This window comes from Monodon monoceros, unplaced genomic scaffold (genome assembly GCF_005190385.1).
Source record: "Monodon monoceros isolate NGI ecotype Baffin Bay Population unplaced genomic scaffold, NGI_Narwhal_1 Super_Scaffold_13, whole genome shotgun sequence".
Lineage (NCBI taxonomy): Eukaryota > Metazoa > Chordata > Mammalia > Artiodactyla > Monodontidae > Monodon > Monodon monoceros.
In genome coordinates this window covers 28,732,335-28,749,780 of record NW_021703769.1, presented here as the reverse complement: position 1 = coordinate 28,749,780, position 17,446 = coordinate 28,732,335, and the positions used below count along the sequence as shown (strand labels likewise).

At 44.5% G+C, this 17,446-nt stretch overlaps 1 protein-coding gene and 1 pseudogene across 2 annotated transcripts; one reads left to right on the top strand and one right to left on the bottom strand.

Moving 5' to 3' along the window:
* The first annotated feature begins 6,389 nt into the window (after positions 1-6,389).
* Positions 6,390-15,137, top strand: SNRPB (small nuclear ribonucleoprotein polypeptides B and B1). 2 transcript variants are annotated; one of them, XM_029221835.1, is made up of 7 exons: positions 6,390-6,555; positions 8,801-8,952; positions 10,749-10,860; positions 11,923-12,075; positions 13,313-13,451; positions 13,772-13,897; positions 14,595-15,137. In XM_029221835.1, the coding sequence occupies exons 1-7, from the start codon at positions 6,553-6,555 to the stop codon at positions 14,603-14,605; spliced, it is 696 nt and encodes a 231-aa protein (XP_029077668.1). In that variant the 5' UTR covers positions 6,390-6,552; the 3' UTR covers positions 14,606-15,137. The 2 variants fall into 2 exon arrangements, with proteins under 2 accessions (XP_029077668.1, XP_029077667.1); XM_029221834.1 differs by having other exon boundaries at positions 14,739-14,885.
* A 1,142-nt stretch (positions 15,138-16,279) lies between these two features.
* On the bottom strand, positions 16,280-16,485 carry LOC114893751 (annotated as a pseudogene).
* Between the last annotated feature and the right edge of the window lie 961 nt (positions 16,486-17,446).

Below are 17,446 nucleotides of genomic sequence, written 5' to 3'. Positions count from 1 at the left end.
TGCCCTTCAAAGAGAAGTTTAGGACAGGTTGAAATATGACATTCTAGAATCCTAAAAAAAAATGAAACCAGATTTCTAGAGTTCCAGCCATCAGTGCTCTAAAAAGGATAAAAGCATTCCTTCTCTGTCTGAGTGTTGAGGCAACAGCTGAGGATTGGAAAATCTCACAAAGCCAGATTACACACAGGGACAGGCTTGTCTGCTTCTAATGTAGACCACAGTGTGGGGCCCAGCTTACCTTGCTTACTAGGTTCTAAGGTAGAGCTGGTTTTACAGAATCCTTGCTGCTACTAGTCATCAGTTCCCCTTTTCCCTACTTCCTACTCCTTCTGGGAACTAGAAAGCTATTTTTTTGTCTGCGGGGGGGAGAGAGCTTAATTTTATGAAGTTTAATGCTACTTATCATAGTTTTTGTCTGAGCTGCCTCTCTTTTGTGTATTATAATAACCTTGGGCAAAAGCAGCAGGACCCCGACCTTCCCCTAGGTCTAATAAACACTGCCACTAAAAGAGGCTTCCTCGTCTTTTGATAGAGGGGTTCAACTTGTAAAAATCTTAGAGTAAGTAAATTTTGCAATATTGGAGGTGTGCCTAATAAAATTGTGAAAACATTTGAGATCAGATTTTCTGCTTAATATATTGGTACAGGAATTATTTGGGTGTTGAAGACCTGGAAGAGATGATGTGGGGAATCTGAGAGAAAACTTAAGAGAAAGGTATGATGAATAGCACTGAGACCAGGGTAAATCTGGGAGGTCAGAAGTGTTGCACTTGTCCAGGCAAAATTTACAGGACAACTATGGTAATAGTTTTGTGGACTGAAAGAGAAGATAGGCTTTGTAGGGTTTGTCTTCAAAGCACTTGGTGATCACCTGGATGTAGAATTTAAAAGCACCCCCGCAAACACAGCTTTCCAACAGTAGAAACATTTGCAAAAGATAAAAAGTGCTCATCACTCCAAGAATCCAAGCAGAAAGCCAACGTCTTATCTATGTTTATCATGAGAGTAGTTCCTTCTTTAGAGGCTACCATCGTTTCCCTCTGAGGCCTGCATTCTGCTGACCTGTATGGTAGAATATGTTTGGGTGTATGTGGAGCGGTGTCACTTAATCAATATATTGTCTTAGCTCCAAATTCATCTTTTGTTGCCTGATCTGTGAAAATGGATCTGGGCCCTTTATATATTTTTCCTTTGTCAGCTGTCATGAGGTACATCAGTAGTGGGCTGTTCTGGAACAACATTGCTGGAGGAAGGGGTCCTCTCTCCTGGTGTAGGTGGCTCTTCCACCAGGCTCCTGGAGAGTACCCTTTTCCCCTGCTTCTCGGCCAGTGCACTTTTCTCTCATGCTAAATGCCTGCAGGGACACAGCTTTCTCAACCGATTGGCCACCCTGTGTTTTCTCCAGCTCTCCACCCAGGTGATGGTGGCTCAGGAGCCCCAACAGAACAGGCCTGTGCTCCAGCCCAGGTTGCTGCTCCTGTACCCTCTCTTCAGCACCATGGGGACACACCCTGGGGCCACCTTGGACCTTCATCCTGTGCAGAGGCTCAGAGCCTCCCAAGCCTGATTGTTGCTCCCCAGACCCTCTCCTTAGCTCTACATGCATGTGCACCAGAGCCCCAGCAGCCACCCATAGCTGCCCCAGCCTAAGCTGTGCACCTAAGTGCACTAGGTTTTTGCAGCTTTTCAGCCTCCATTTCTAGCAGCACCTATAGCAGTACCTTGACCTCTTTTGCTCACCCACCCATCAGTCTTGGCTGACTTGGCCCCAGAGGTTTGTTTGCTGCGGCCCTTCAGACACAGATACTGTATGGTCCAGGCTTTGTGTCAACATCAACACCCTGACTGTCTGTGCATGTTGGGCTCCCTTTGTGTACCTGCCAACCAGCCTTGGCTTGCTCCACAGGGATATTCCTACTTGCCTGGCGACTGCAGACCAGCTCTGGCCTGTGCAAAGTTCTGGCCCTTCCTACCAACTTCTCCACCATCCAGTGGGCTGAAACCACACCTTCTTTAGTGAGGGCTGAACCCAAACCTTGGGGAGGGAAACCTCCTTCTAGGTTTATCCTTCTTTAGGTACTCTCCCTTAGCTGAGGGTTTTCTTTTAATATTTACAGTTACTTTTCTATCATTGCAAAGTAATTCTTCCTGCTAAATTTCCCATTTAAGTTACTGTGTGGTTTCTGTCTCCTCACTGGACTCACGTTGATACAGATGTGAATATGTACAGTTTTTATATGAGGGCAATGACGCAAACTTTTGACTGCAGTTATTCAGTGAACCCAGAGATAAACCAAAGAAATAATGCACGTCAAAATTACTATTAATACTAGCTGGGGCAATGGCCCTGAACCCAGACACAAACTTAATGGTCTAAACCAGGGGATGGCAAAATGCAGCCTGAAGGCCAAATCTGGCCTGCCACCTGTTTTTTTAAGGCCTGCAAGCTAAGAATGCTTCTTACATTTTAAATCATTGGAAAGAATCAAAAGAAGAATAATATTTTGTGACACATATTTGTGTTCATAAGTAAAGTTTTATCATAGTACAGCCACACATTGTTACATATTGTCTATAGCTGCTTTCATACTACAATGGTTGGACTGAGTAATTGCATTAGAGACCATATGGCCCAAAACCCTAAAATACTATCTGACTCCTAACAGAAAATGTTTGCAAATCCCTGATCTAGACTGAAACTTGGGAATACTTTACCAAACAAAGGCCAAATGAATAGCTTGTTTAACCCCCAGCTCTGGAATTCATGGCCCCCTTTTCCTGATCTGTGGAAATTGACAAGCTGATTCTAAAATTAATATGGAATTTTCAAGGGATGCAGAATGCCAAAACAATCTTGAAAAAGAAAAATTAGGAGGACTCACATTTTCTGATTTCAAAACTTACTACAAAGCAATGGTACTGACATAAGGAAAGACATATAGATCAAAGGAATAGAATTGAGAGATAAGAAATAAAATCATGTGTCTATGGTCCACTGATTTCCTCAAGGTGCCAAGACCATTCAGTGGGGGAAAGAATAGTCTTTTCAACAAACGGTGCTGGGACAATTGTATATCTTCTTGCCAAAGAATAAAGTTTGACTCTTGCCTTATGTCATGTACAAAAAATAACTGAAAATGTATCAAAGATCTAAATGTAAGAATGAAAACTGTAGAACTATTATAAGAAAACATAGGGTTAAATCTTCATGATCTTGGATTTGGTAAAAGATTGTTAGATATGGCACCAAAAGCCTGAGCAACAAAAGAAAAAAGATAAATTGGACTTCATCAAAATTAAAAACTATTGTGCAGGACACTGTAAAGTGAAAAGACAACTCACAGAATGAGAGCAAATGTTTATAAATCATATATCTGATAAGGGACTTATATCTAGAATACATAAAGAACTCTCACAACTCAATAATAAAAGACAATGCAAGGATGATACCCAGATGGCCAGTAAGTACATGAAAAGATGCTGGACATCATTAGTCATCAGGGTAATAATGCAAATCAAAACTTTGAGATACATACCACTTCACACACACTAGGATAGCTTGAATCTGAAAGTCACATAGTAACAAACATTGGTGAAGACATGGAGAAATCAGAACTCGCATACACTGCTGGTGGGAATGTAAAATGGTGCAGCCCCTTTGGAAAACAGTCTGGCAGTTCCTCAAATGATTAAAGTTACCATGCGACCCAGCAATATGACCCATATGACCCATTCCTAGGTATACATGCAAGAGAAATGAAAGCATATAATCACATGAAAGCATACATGCATGTTTATAGCAGCCTCATTCATAATAGCCAAAGGTGGAAACAACCCAAATGTCTGTCAGCTGGTGAATGGATAAACAAAAGTGGTCTATCCGTACAATGGTATATTATTCAGCCATAAAAAGAAGTGAAGTACTGATACATGCCACAGCGTGGATGACCCTTGAGAACATTATGCTAAGTGAAAGAAGGCAATTACAAAAGATCACATATTACATGATTCCCTTTATATGAAATGTTTGGAATGTCCTTCACTTGACTGAGGTCTCTGCTCACATGCCACTCCTCAGAGAGGCTTTCTCTGACCATCTAGCCAAACTTGCAACCCATCACTCTCAGTTCCCCTACCCTACTTTATTTATTTTTTCATGTCACTCTAATGTTACCTTGTATACTTATTTGTTTGGTTTATTGTCTGCCTTTCTTACTAGAACATAAATTCCTTCAGGGAAGGGACTTTGTATCCCAGTAACAGTGCATAGCCTTAGTAGGTGCTAAATAAGTAATTTTTAAGTGTGTGCATAAGTGATAATGTTAGGAGGCAGGGTAACTTTGGAGCCACTGAGGAGACAAATGGCACCATATTCCTATTCTGACTGTCGACTCTGCCACCTTAGACAAGATAATTCATCTCTTTGATCCTCCATCTCTTCATCTACGGGTTGACAGAAACAGGGTGACAGAATGTGCATTTTAGGTCTGGTGTGAGGATTAAAAAGCCCTGAGGTGGAAGATATCCTTGCTGGATTTGAGGAACAGGAAGGAGACTAGTGTGGCTGGAAGATGATGAATGAGGGGAATGTTGAGGGAGATGAAGTTAGATGCAGAGAGAGAGATTCAGGGCTGGATTTTATTCCAACGTGTGCTGGGAAGTTATTGGGAGGTGGAGAGCAGGGTGATGACATCATCGGATATAATCTCAGTACATTATAGAAGGATCCCTCTGGCTGCTGTGAGAGCAAGAGAGGAAGCAAAGAGACCAGTTACGGCTTTGTTCAGTGATCCAAGACAGAGATGATGGTGCCTAGGACTAGCATAGTAGAAGTGGAGCAGGTGACTACAATCTGATTCAAGACATTTTGAATCAGGGATGAGGAATTCCTCAAAGACAGGAGTCAAGGATGCTGCCAAGTTTTGTTTTTTTTTTTTTAAATTATTTTTTGGCTGCCCTGGATTTTCGTTGCTGCCTGTCGGCTTTCTCTAGTTGCAGTGAGCAGGGGCTACCCTTTTGTTGCAGTGCGCAGGCTTCTCACTGCGGTGGCTTCTCTTGTTGCGGAGCACGGGCTCTAGGCATGTGGGCTTCAGTAGTTGTGGCTCCCAGGCTCTAGAGCGCAGGCTCAGTAGTGTGGCTCCCGGGCTCTAGAGCGCAGGCTCAGTAGTTGTGGCGCACGGGCTTAGTTGCTCCGTGGCATGTGGGATCTTCCCGGACCAGGGCTCAAACCCATGTCCCCTGCGTTGGCAGGCGGATTCTTAACCACTGTGTCACCAGGGAAGCCCTGTTGTTTTGTTTTTTAAACCAAGAAACTTCTGAGATGGGGAACACTGGTAAGAAGTGGTTTTAGGAAGAAGAGTGAATAGAAGCAAGAATTCAGTTTTCAACATATTAAATTTAGTATACCTATTATACATCCATGTCTATGGATACTAAAGACCAAGAGTTAAATGAAGAGCCCAGGGTTAGAGGAATAAATGTTTTTTGTTTGTTTTTTTTTTGCGGTACGCGGGCCTCTCACTGTTGTGGCCTCTCCCGTTGCGGAGCACAGGCTCTGGACGCGCAGGCTCAGCGGCCATGGCTCACGGGCCCAGCCGCTCCGCGGCATATGGGATCTTCCCAGACCAGGGCACGAACCTGTGTCTCCTGCATCGGCAGGCGGACTCTCAACCACTGCGCCACCAGGGAAGCCCTAGAGGGATAAATTTGAAAAACCCGATCATATAGGTAGCATTCAAAAGTCATGGGACTGAATGGGATTGATAAATTCATTCATCAGATATTTATTAAGCCCTTGTTTTGTGCTAAGCAGTGTTCTTCTAGGCACTACAGCAATGAACAATACACAAAGAAAAATCTATACCCTTCGAACTTACATTCTAATGGAGAGGGATAATAAAATAACATATATGGTATGTTAGCAATCAATGTTAAGGAGAAAAATAAAACAGGGATGGGTGGGAAGATTGCAGTTTTAAACAGGACGACAAGGAAAGTCCTCAGTGGGAAAATATTATTTGAGCTTAAGTCGTGAAGGTGAGGTCATGAGCCGTGCACATACCTGGACGACTAGCATTCCAGGCAGAGGCAACAGCAAATGCAAAGGAGCTGAAGCAGGTCGACTAAGTTCACGGAAAAGCAGGGACACTGGCTGTAGAGGACAGAGCTGGGGTAGAGTGGTGGGAGATGAGGACCGAGAGTTAATGAGCTGGGGCGCGGGGGGTTGGGTGGTGAGGGTGAAGAGGAGCAGCTCTAGTACCGACAGAAACGAGGAAGGTGTCCAACAGAGAAGATCCTAAGCCTCTGCGATTCAGTTTAACGCTAGCACCGCCCCCAACCCCGCCGAAGCCCCGCCCCGTTCTAAGCTCACGGCTCAGCACCTCGGCCGGAACTCAAGGGACTGGCTCCGGGACCGGAAGCAGCCTTCTACCTTACCCCATTTTGCTCGCGGTCGCGTTTCCGGTAGCGGCGGCGGGAAGCGAGCTAGTGGCGGGCTTCTAGGCCTCTGCGGAGGCGAATCCGGCGGGAATCGGAGCCATCAGAACCGCCACCATGGTGAGGAGGCACAGGCTGGCGGCGCGGGAGCTCCCGACTCTGTTGTGGAGTGGGGAGCGCGACTAACTGGGAAGGAGGTCGTGGGTTGGCCGCTCCGGGCGGTGAAGGCCCCGACCGCCGCGGCCCCTCAGTCGGGACAGGGAAGACCCGGACCTTGGTCGCTCGGCGGGGTGGGGGAGGGGAAGGCTGGAAATGAGGGTCCGAGGCCAGGGTCGCTCGGTGCAGGAGAGGTTAGAACTGCGTTGCGGTCCTCCATGCCGCTGTGACCACAGTGCTTGGGATCCCGTAGGCGCTGAGTAAACTTTGCAGCATGAGTGTGTGTGTGTCTGGGGTGTCGGAGCAGGTACTACCGCCGCAGGGGTACTGGGGAAGACCCGGTGAGAGACTCAGACTTGTGAAGGCGGGTGAGGGTCCGAGAAGGAGTTGCGGAAAGAGGTGGAAGGGCTTGTGTCTGAAACTAGAGTCTTGGTTCTAGTAGATGGGGAGGAGTGAACGGAGGATGAACGAGTGGAGGAAAAGTTCAACTCGTTTGTTCAGCATATATGTATGTTTGAGTATGTCTGACTTTTCAGGCCCTGGGGCTGCACAATGAAATGTTTACTTCACCGAGTTCACTCTCTATTTGGGGACATGGATAGTATAATTCGGAATGGTAATTCAGCATTAAGTAAAAGTAAGGGCGGGGGGCGGGGTAAGAAGGCTTTCTGGAGCAGAGTCCTGAAAGATTGTCAGGCGTTTTCCCAGCGAAAATGGGAGGGAATAGTGTAGATCCGGAGGATTGCCAGAACAAAGCATGAAGGGTAGCACCATTGAAAGTTCCTGGAGGGGAAAAGGAAGAATGAGGTGGGAGGAATTGGCAGGAGTCTGGTTATTAATGGCTTTACACGCTACTTAATTTTGTTGGTGATGAGGGATGCCACTGAAGGATTTTAACCAGCAAAATGACATGAACTTAGTTGTGTTTAGAAAGATAACTCTGTTCGGTAGCTGTTATATATTGGGTGAATTGGAAGCAGGGAAACCTAGTAGGGTATTGTTAGGAGAATTGGTTAGAAGAGTAGGCACTGGATTCAGGCTGACTAACATCCAACACAGCTTAACCTCTTACAGCCTCAGTGGCCTCATCTGTAAAATCTGCTGTTAAAGATTAAGTGAGAGAATAGTGTTTATGGCAGTGCCTGCCAGTGAGCACGCAGTAAGAATTAGCTGTACAAGACAGATGGACCAATAAATGTTACCATAAATGTTCAGACCATGTGGTTAGAAGCTGTGATTACAATTGGGTTAAAATGGTCATCTGAAAGAGACTGAACCACATAACTTGGGTCTCCAGGGTGGCAGGAGTCGAGATTCCAATCCATGCATTTGTGGGTTCAGAGCACCTGTGCTCGTCCAGGCTCACAGAGATCAATAGTAAGCACAGTGCCTGGTACTTAGAAGGCCCTTGCATGAGTTAGGATTGGCCTATACCAGTCAGACTGATAGGAGGCTGATGTAACAAAGCAAATGCCAGGTCATTTATTTCTAGAGAGATGTGTAACTGCCAAGGGCACTTGACATTCTCATTGTGAGGTCTATATAGTGTCTCTATTTTACCAAAACTACATTGGAAGCCAGGCTATAAAGCAGAATAGGTTGTTGGGTTAATTAAGGAGTATATCAGGTTATATATTCTCATTATGTGTTCAAACTCATTAGCACTCTGAGCACCAGAAAGTTTTTCTCTCCTAAAGGTAGCCTTGGAGACACACTAACAAATTATTGATTTGGGGGATTCCATTCTCGCTTCCAAGCTGATCAGCTGCTTTCTGATAACAAGCTCTTCATTGATTGGATTCTTAGTGCCAGTCCCATTCCAGCTCTTTTACCCAGTCTTTTTAATGAGATGTTGGTGTTCCGACAGCACCTATAATCTACACAATGGCAGATGGCTAATCTCTGATATACTTGGGTTTCATTAGTTTGGAGCCACCTTACCCTCTCACCCCTGAAACATACACAGCATAGACAAAGGCAATTGTAATAGAGAAAGATGATTTTAAGGGAAGGAAGAATAACAGCTCAGGGTTGAAAACAGGGTGATGTGAGAGAATTCCCAGGAAAGGTCTGTGGCTGGAAGACAGAGCTGAGACTACTGAGAAAGACAGACATGGAAAAGAAGGCTGCAGCAGAAGTTTTAAGGAAGGACCAGGGCTATGTGGGTCTAAAAGAGCTGAGTCCCATTCTTGCTGATTTCTCCTTGCAGACTGTGGGCAAGAGCAGCAAGATGCTGCAGCACATCGACTACAGGATGAGGTGCATCCTGCAAGATGGCCGTATCTTCATTGGCACCTTTAAAGCTTTTGACAAGCATATGAATTTGATCCTCTGTGACTGTGATGAGTTCAGGAAGATCAAGTGAGGAGTGGGCTGTGGGGGGAGGGATTGGGTGGATGGGGAGTGGTTTGGGTGGGCGGGCCAAGTGACAGGCGGTGGTGTAGCTAGCTAGTTCCTCTTGGTTTACTTTCCTGTTTTACAGGGCAGATTAAAATGGGGAAATTGGACACTAAGACATCTCTTTCCTTAGTCTTGCTCTCTACTTCTAGCAGAGTACAAATTGTAAGGAGGGCTGCTAGGCTTTTTGTTTCTCTGACTTTGCGTGCCCCTGAGTACTGGGGTAAAGGGCTCTCATGTTCTCCCCACAGGTGTGTAAGGGGGGAGAGCTTGATTTTCTGGCCTCATTGCCTATTTGTAAAGCTGTAGCCTAAAGGGCTCTCCCAGTGCAGCCTGGTCTGAAACTGCTTTAAGAAGCCTCTGACCCTCTTCAGGGTAAGTGCTCAGCTCCCCTTGTGGGTTTGGGGCCAGTGATTTTTTGTTGGCATTTATAGAAACAATTGGAGAATACAATTCCATAGGTTATTAGGTAATTCCCTTGTCTTAGGACTCACAGATCTTAAGCTTCTAGGCTATTAAAAGATGTGGTCTTGCATTTCATCCTATTTTACATTCAAGGCATCTTGAGGCCCAGAGAGGTTACATGACTTCCATGATCATCCAGCTCTCTTTTGTCACGTGCAGCGTCCATAGTATGTTGCCAGTGGCTGTGAATTCCCTTTGATTCTCTTTGGGACAGTTGTTTTCTTTGTGGCATGAGGTCAAGAAATACAGCACAGAAAATGTGGTAGAGATGGCCGAGTGCCAGGTACACATTAGACAGTGACCAACAGATCAGTGTAGAACTATTCCAAATTGTTCTCTTCTGTATTTTTAAATGAAACTAACTTTATTCTGATAATTAAAAAGTGTCTATTAGAAAATATTTATTAAAAGTACATAAAAGTATGTGAGAAAAAACTTCAAATACCCAGAAAGGGTTTTTTTTTTTAATTGTGAAAGGGCAATACATGCTTTTATTAAATAAGATATAGGTAAGTCAAAAAAAGGAAAAAATGGCACCCACAGAAAACTACTGTTAATATAATATAAAATATCACTAAAATGAAATCTTTAAGTTATTTTAAAAAATTAGGGTATTTTGTATTTATTTTTAGGATATTGGCTGTGGCTTTCCTTTCCTTTCCCCATCTTCTTGCGGTTATTTTTCCTGGTTTACATTCATTTATATTTTGTTCATACTTCTCTGGTTGTTGCTGTTTGGAGATTTCTGTTTTTTGTTCTTTGAGGACAAAGGTGTAATTTCTATGTAGTTAACTCTTAACCTTTTCCTTTATAACTTCTATTTCTAATGTGAGGTGAGGGGTGGAGTTACAGGCCTGTGGGGTTGAATTGGTACTAGAAGGATACTGCATGTAAGTGGAATGAGTGGGATTCAGTTGACTGAGGAATTGTTTCGGCTGCCTTCTGGCACTGCTGAGGCCTTAAGCTAGAGGGAGGAAAAGGGTAATAGCAAAGAAGAGATGACTGAGGAAAGGCTTTCACAGTGGCTACATGAGTGAGCCAGGGCTGGGCTTTCTTGACTCTTACCCTGTCTCTTGGTCTGTGCATCCTATTGGCACGGGAGACAACCACCTAAGGGGTTACAAGTTCAGCCTGTGAAGACTGTCCAGAGGAGCTGTCTTAGGGAAAGTTTATGTACCATTTGTCAGTAGGTATAGTGTAAAACAAATCTTGGAGTGTCCTTAGGTAGGTGAGCTTGAACTTTACCCTTTTTCTAATGCTTGCTTTTTTGTTCCTTCTCCTAAACCTGTCTTTAGACCAAAGAACTCAAAACAAGCGGAGAGAGAAGAAAAGCGAGTCCTTGGTCTGGTGCTACTTCGAGGGGAGAACCTGGTCTCAATGACAGTAGAGGGACCACCTCCCAAAGATGTAAGTCAGCAGAGAGCCAGTGCAAGGCCAGGAACCTTGTGCAAGGGAGGCCCCACCTGAGCCAGGCTCTGTGTGGGGTTCTCTCTTTCATTGCAGTACTCACAGGCATCCTCTGGTTTCTGTCCCCCATTTACAGATAATAAACCAGAATCTTAAAGAGGTTACCTTGCAAGTAAGAAGTAGGGAACTAGAATTTGAGGGTTTCTAACTTGAAAGCCCTGCTTTCTTCTTTAGTTGATGGACATAGTCAACAGAAGAGGCATCTAAGGCCATCCGGGTCAATTCTTAATGTGATGACAGTTTAGTGACCATAAAAGGTCATAACTCCAAACAGTAGAATACATATGTATTTTTTGTACAGTTATAGAATAATAGTTAATGTTTATTAAGCATCTGCTATGTGCCAAGCTCTGTGGTACCTTCAGTATTTGATTTAATCCTTATAACAGTCTTTTGAGATAAATTATTCCCACTTTATAGATAATACAGACTGAGGTTTAGTAACTTGTACAAGGTGTCACAGCTAGAAAGCGGTGATACTGACATTTGATTCCAGGCAATCTTGGTTCATTAACATCAGCCTACCTTTAGAGATGGAAGAGGCTTTAGAGGATCTAACCAAATTTTTTTTCCCTTTTTCATTTTAATATATTGTTTGTTAAAGGAATAATCCTCTTACCTTGTTTTAATTTTTGTCCACTTTTTTTTTTTTTTTTTACTTAACATGTAATAGGTATGTAATATATCATTCTGCTTTTTCGCTTAACATTGTAAACATTTTTCCAGTTGCTGTACACTTTTAAAAAGTCATGGGCTTCCCTGGTGGCGCAGTGGTTGAGAGTCCGCCTGCCAGTGCAGGGGACACGGGTTCGTGCCCCGGTCCAGGAAGATCCCACATGCCGCGGAGCGGCTGGGCCCGTGAGCCGTGGCCGCTGGGCCTGCGCGTCCGGAGCCTGTGCTCCGCAACGGGAGGGGCCGCAACAATGAGAGGCCTGCGTACCGAAAAAAAAAAAAAAAAATCTCTAGGCCACAAGCATTTTAACATGTATCTTTATTTTTCAGACTGGCATTGCACGAGTGCCACTTGCTGGAGCTGCTGGGGGCCCAGGGATTGGCAGAGCTGCTGGCAGAGGAATCCCAGCTGGTGTTCCCATGCCCCAGGCTCCTGCAGGACTTGCTGGGCCGGTCCGTGGGGTTGGTGGGCCATCCCAACAGGTGAGGAGTTGGGGAAGGGGTACCAACGTCTGGTGGTTAAAATATAGGATAGAGTGAGGGTCCACAGTTTGGGAAGAGTCCAGAGTGATCAATCAACTTATGACTGTCAGGCTCTCAGTATTTCACTGTGCTTCACATATGGTCCCAGAGTCAAGCAAAAAGGAAAACTTGCTATTACAAAATAATGTTGATGCTATTAAAGATGCAGGGGATTTCCCTGGTGGTCCAGTGGTTAGGACTCTGCGCTTCCACTGCAAGGGGGCATGGGTTCAATCCCAGGTCGTGGAACTAAGATCCCACATGCTGCGAGGTGTGGCCAAAAAATGGGGAAAAAAAAGAGATGTATAAAAAGTATTTTGGCCAACTGAATTGGAACAAAGTGTTTCCATGACAGCATTTGAATTCTTGATCCTTGAACAATGCAGGGGTTAGGAATGCCAACTGTTTAGTTGAAAATCTGCATATAACTTTACAGTTGGCGCTCTGTATCCAAGGATTCGACTAAGATTGTGTGTAGTACTGTAGTATGTATTGAGAAAAATCTGCGGATAAGTAGACCCTGGCAGCTTAAATCCATGTTCAAGGTCAGCTGTACTACAGCTCTTGCAACCTATTATCAGTCTTATTTGAAAATGCAAGTGCCTTATCTAATTTGGATTGGGCATACTTAACTTAGGCCTAGAAAATGGGAATTGAGCATTCAAGCTTGATCTTCTCTGACAGATAGTTTTATTTTTTATTTACTTATATATTTATTATTATTTTTAAAATTTTACTTATTTATTTTTGGCTGCGTTGGGTCTTCATTGCTGCGCGCAGGCTTTCTCTAGTTGCGGCGAGCGGGAACTACTCTTTGTTGTGGTGTGCGGGCTTCTCACTGCGGTGGCTTCTCTTGTTGCGGAGCATGGGCTCTAGGTGCACGGGCTTCAGTAGTTGTGGTGCGTGGGCTCTAGAGTGCAGGCTCAGTAGCTGTGCATGGGCTTAGCTGCTCCACGGCATGTGTGGGATCTCCCTAGACCAGGGATCGAACCCATGTCCCCTGCGTTGGCAGGTGGATTCTTAACCACTGCACCACCGGGGAAGTCCCTGGCAGATAGTTTTAAATAGGAAGTCTGATGCCACGAGTTGTAGCTTAGGGGATTTGGTGTCTGCTGTTTCTTTACCAAGTTGGGGAGGAGAGTGGGACACCGCATTGCACTGTACTGTTCTGCCTAACTTCTCTCCTGTGTCCTCTTAGGTGATGACCCCACAAGGAAGAGGCACTGTTGCAGCAGCTGCAGCTGCTGCCACAGCCAGCATTGCAGGGGCCCCAACCCAGTACCCACCCGGCCGTGCGGGTCCTCCCCCACCTATGGGCCGAGGGGCACCCCCTCCAGGTGAGAAGCCCATGAGGAGAACCTTGCTAATTGATAGAAGATGCCTTAGCTGGATTTATGATGAGACATAACCTTGACTGAAACTGATGATGAGTTTGTGTAATTAAGCAGGATTACTCTGAGATCCAGCTTGGTTGACTGACTGTGGAACTATCTGGGCAAGAGCCTCACTTCTTTGGCTCAAGTCCTGGTTTGCTAGGAGGGGCTGGGAGGGTGGAGTGGTCCTTCTGTCTCAAAACTTGGTGGACAGTTTTGTATGTTTCCTGCTACCTTTTCAAGACAGACACTTGAGCTATATTCTTGGGGCTTTTCTCTTGCAGGCATGATGGGCCCACCTCCTGGTATGAGGCCTCCCATGGGTCCCCCAATGGGGATTCCCCCTGGACGAGGCACTCCAATGGGCATGCCCCCACCAGGCATGCGGCCCCCTCCCCCCGGGATGCGAGGTAAGTGCCTTGAGCAGCGGCGTTGACTTCCTTCTCTAGAGCCATGTTGGGATGGGCAATGGAGGGAAGATTGGATTTTGACCATACCTTTGGGCTTTTAGGCCTTAAGCCTCAGGAAGTGAACTCTTAGAGGACAGTTTTGTCCAGAAAGGAAAGAGGGAACAAGCATTTCTTAAATTGACCTTACCTCCCTCTTAGAACAGTGAGAGCAGCCCTGTACACAGGGCTCAGTGTCCAGGGCAGTATTCTCAGGTCACTGTGAAATAATGCATTCTGTTGCATGACCAACAAAGGTCTTATGCCCTTTGGTTTGGGAGTGTCTAGTAATTAAGGAGGGGCTCTGTGCTTTGCTACACTATTATGTATATCTGTTTAATTCCAGTTTGAGAAATGCTGAAGTAGATCAGCTCTCTCATTTTATAGATGAGGAAACAGGCCCAGAGAGCTCAGTGTCCAGACCAGTGTTCTTTCCACCAAGCCATAGTGGCCTCTAAGTTAACCCACGGCCAAACCTGCTGACCACTGTGTCTCTAATTCGGGTTTTCCATTTATGAGCTTTATAAGCATAAGGAGCCCAGTTAGCCCCAGAGGAGTCCCCCTCTGATCATTTGATAACTGCAGGGTGTGGGAGGCTGGGGTAGGGTGGGGATTCAAGTTGCAGATCAGGCACTGACTAAACTTCTTACTCTTACTTCAGGCCTTCTTTGACCTTGGCCACAGAGTTATGGAAGTAGCTCCACAGAGGCGTGGGCCCGATTCCCCAGGGCCACGTTACCACACCTGTTTGTTTGTTAAGCCGTTGTTCGTGGAGTCTCACCGGATTGTCTGGTTTCCCTTACAGGGCCCCCTCCCCCGGGAATGCGCCCACCAAGGCCCTAGACTCATCTTGGCCCTCCTCAGCTCCCTGCCTGTTTCCCGTAAGGCTGTACATAGTCCTTTTACTTCCTTGTGGCCTGTGACACTAGTTTATAATAAACTCTTAAGAGAATATTATAAATGCACCTGGTATGTTTGTTTATTTTCAGAAAAACCTTTGATATGCTGGGTGCTTAATACGAAGCGTTGCCTTGAAAAAATTTAGCCCTAATTGTAGTTGCTTCCCTTGTAAAATACTATATTCATGTATAGAGATGCACAGCCTCATCCAAGAGAATTAAAAAATTGAACTACAAGAAGACATTTCACTTGTCAAACTGGCAAAGATCATTTTGTTGATATAAACATTCGTACCCTATTGTGATTGGTATGTCCTCTTTGGAAGGCACTAATCTAGATAACTTCTTGAGCAGTACTTTATTTTTTAGAAACTAAATGTTACAGTTTATCCCATCTTCATGATTAAAGGCATTACAGGGCAGGGTGGGTAAGCAAGGCAGATAAAGCAACCCCCCCCCAACATTTAACCAGATGCCTCATTTTGGTGTTTTTATCATATACAGGTTGACTTAATTGATTGACTTAAGTTGAAAGGTGGCAACAACAAATCTTTGCCATTTAGGATCTTCCTCCTTAGCTACTACAAGGATCTTAATTCCTGAACTACACCATGAGCTCTGAAATGGTGTTCACCACACTGTTCTTGAAGTTTTCACATCTTAATATAAGATCTGACACCTCTTGTTAAGGTAGGCAACTGTTAAAAGCTGTCTTTCTCTTGGCTCACCCAGTCCATCAGCAATCTTAACAATTAAGTTACTATATAAAAATAAAACTGTGCTCCCAAGCATTGATTTTCTAGAGCATTAGCTCCCTGAGAGAAAAGAGAGATCCTAACCAGTTGCTTCCATGAACAGTAACCTCAGTACAGTGTATGGAATGTCCTTCGAAGCATAGCCCAAGAGGTTAGGCAACCTTGGTCATCCTGACGAGCATATCAGCATTTACATACAAGATATATTTAAAACTGATCCCAGGGCTTCCCTGGTGGCGCAGTGGTTGAGAGGCCACCTGCCGATGCAGGGGACATGGGTTCGTGCCCCGGTCCGGGAAGATCCCACATGCCACGGAGCGGCTGGGTCCATGAGCCATGGCCGCTGAGCCTGCGCGTCTGGAGCCTGTGCTCTGCAACGGGAGAGGCCACAACAGTGAGAGGCCTGTGTACGGCAAAACAAACAAACAACAAAAAAAAACTGATCCCAGACCAAATATTGCAACCATAATCCCAAATAATCCCATTATTTAGTGTGCTGAGATGCCAAAGGCAGAAATCTCAAAGAGTGATGGTTCATCATTTTCTACAAGTGAGGAAAATACCAAGGAGGAAAGGAAACTCCTCCCTCCTAAATTTATCAAATCCATGCTATCTTCACAGCTTTAATTGACATGATCCAGAGTCCTCAATTTCCTGATATGAGGAGTCCATTTTCAAGGTGACTGTCAAGGTCAAGAAGAACTTTCAGTCTTTTCTTTGCCATGCCCATGAACCTCCAGTCCTTCGATAGGAATCTCCTCCTTTCTGAACTCACTGCTGAGTGCTTGAAGAGGTCGGTGCATGGGTCCCCATTGAGGAACTTCTCGGCAAACCAGCAGTTGAAGCACTGGTCACACTTGTGCTTCGTGTCAGTGCAAGCCTCCCTTATGCTGTTCATGGTGTCAGCATCCACAGCAGTTGAGCAGTACTTGAGATTATCATATTTTTCTACAACAAAGTATGAAGGAAATACTAAAAATGGAAATCCTATTGGAAGAGGAACAGTTTTGGTATAACTTTCTCCTGGGGTCATATGCATACGTGTAGTCTAATCCAATTTTTGATTTGTGGGGTATCCATGACTTCTTTCACCCAAAGTCTGTCTTTAGTTGATATGTCACTAAGCAGTACTCTAGTAGTACATCAGGCTTAAAGGATACAGAAATAAAGTGGATACTTTAAAAATTACTGCCTTGCAGGGGGACCATTCTAAATGCAAAGGAGACCTTAAAGAAAAAGAAGAGACTAGTGTTGTAGTATGGAGGTGTATCTCCAGGGATATTAAGGTGGTTCACCATAAAAATCAAATATGCCAAGCTAATACAACAAGAAGAAAGCCATATAATCATCTCAGTAGATGCAGAAGACATTTGGTAAAATTCTAACACTCGTTAGGAATAGAAGGGAAATTTATAAACATGATACAGGGATTTATGAAAAAAACACATCAAGCATAATAGTGAAAGGCTGAAAACTACCTTTAAGATTAGGAATAAGACAAGGGTGTCCACTTTCACCACTGCTATTCACAATTATACTGGAAGGTCTAGCAGAGCAATTAAGGAAGAAAAAAGCCAGATTGGGAAGGAAGAAGTAACACAGATAAAATCCTATATATAGAAAATCCCAAAGAATCCGTAAGAAAGCTCCTAGAGCTGATAAGTAAATTCAGCAAAATTGCAGGGTATGAGATTGCACACAAATCAACTGTATTTCTATACACCAGCAACAATCTGAAAAAATTTTTAAAATTCCATTTACAACAGCAGCCAAAAGAATAAAATACTTGGGAATCAATTTAAACAAGGTGGTGAAAGATTTGTACACTGAAAGTTACAGGGACTTCCCTGGTGGTACAG

What these genes read in the sequence shown, in the direction of transcription:
- SNRPB (XM_029221834.1), top strand. An exon ending in GATGAGTTCAGGAAGATCAA is followed by an intron (nt 8,953 to 10,748) that starts GTGAGGAGTGGG and finishes ACCTGTCTTTAG; the next exon opens with ACCAAAGAACTCAAAACAAG. An exon ending in AGGGACCACCTCCCAAAGAT is followed by an intron (nt 10,861 to 11,922) that starts GTAAGTCAGCAG and finishes TTTATTTTTCAG; the next exon opens with ACTGGCATTGCACGAGTGCC.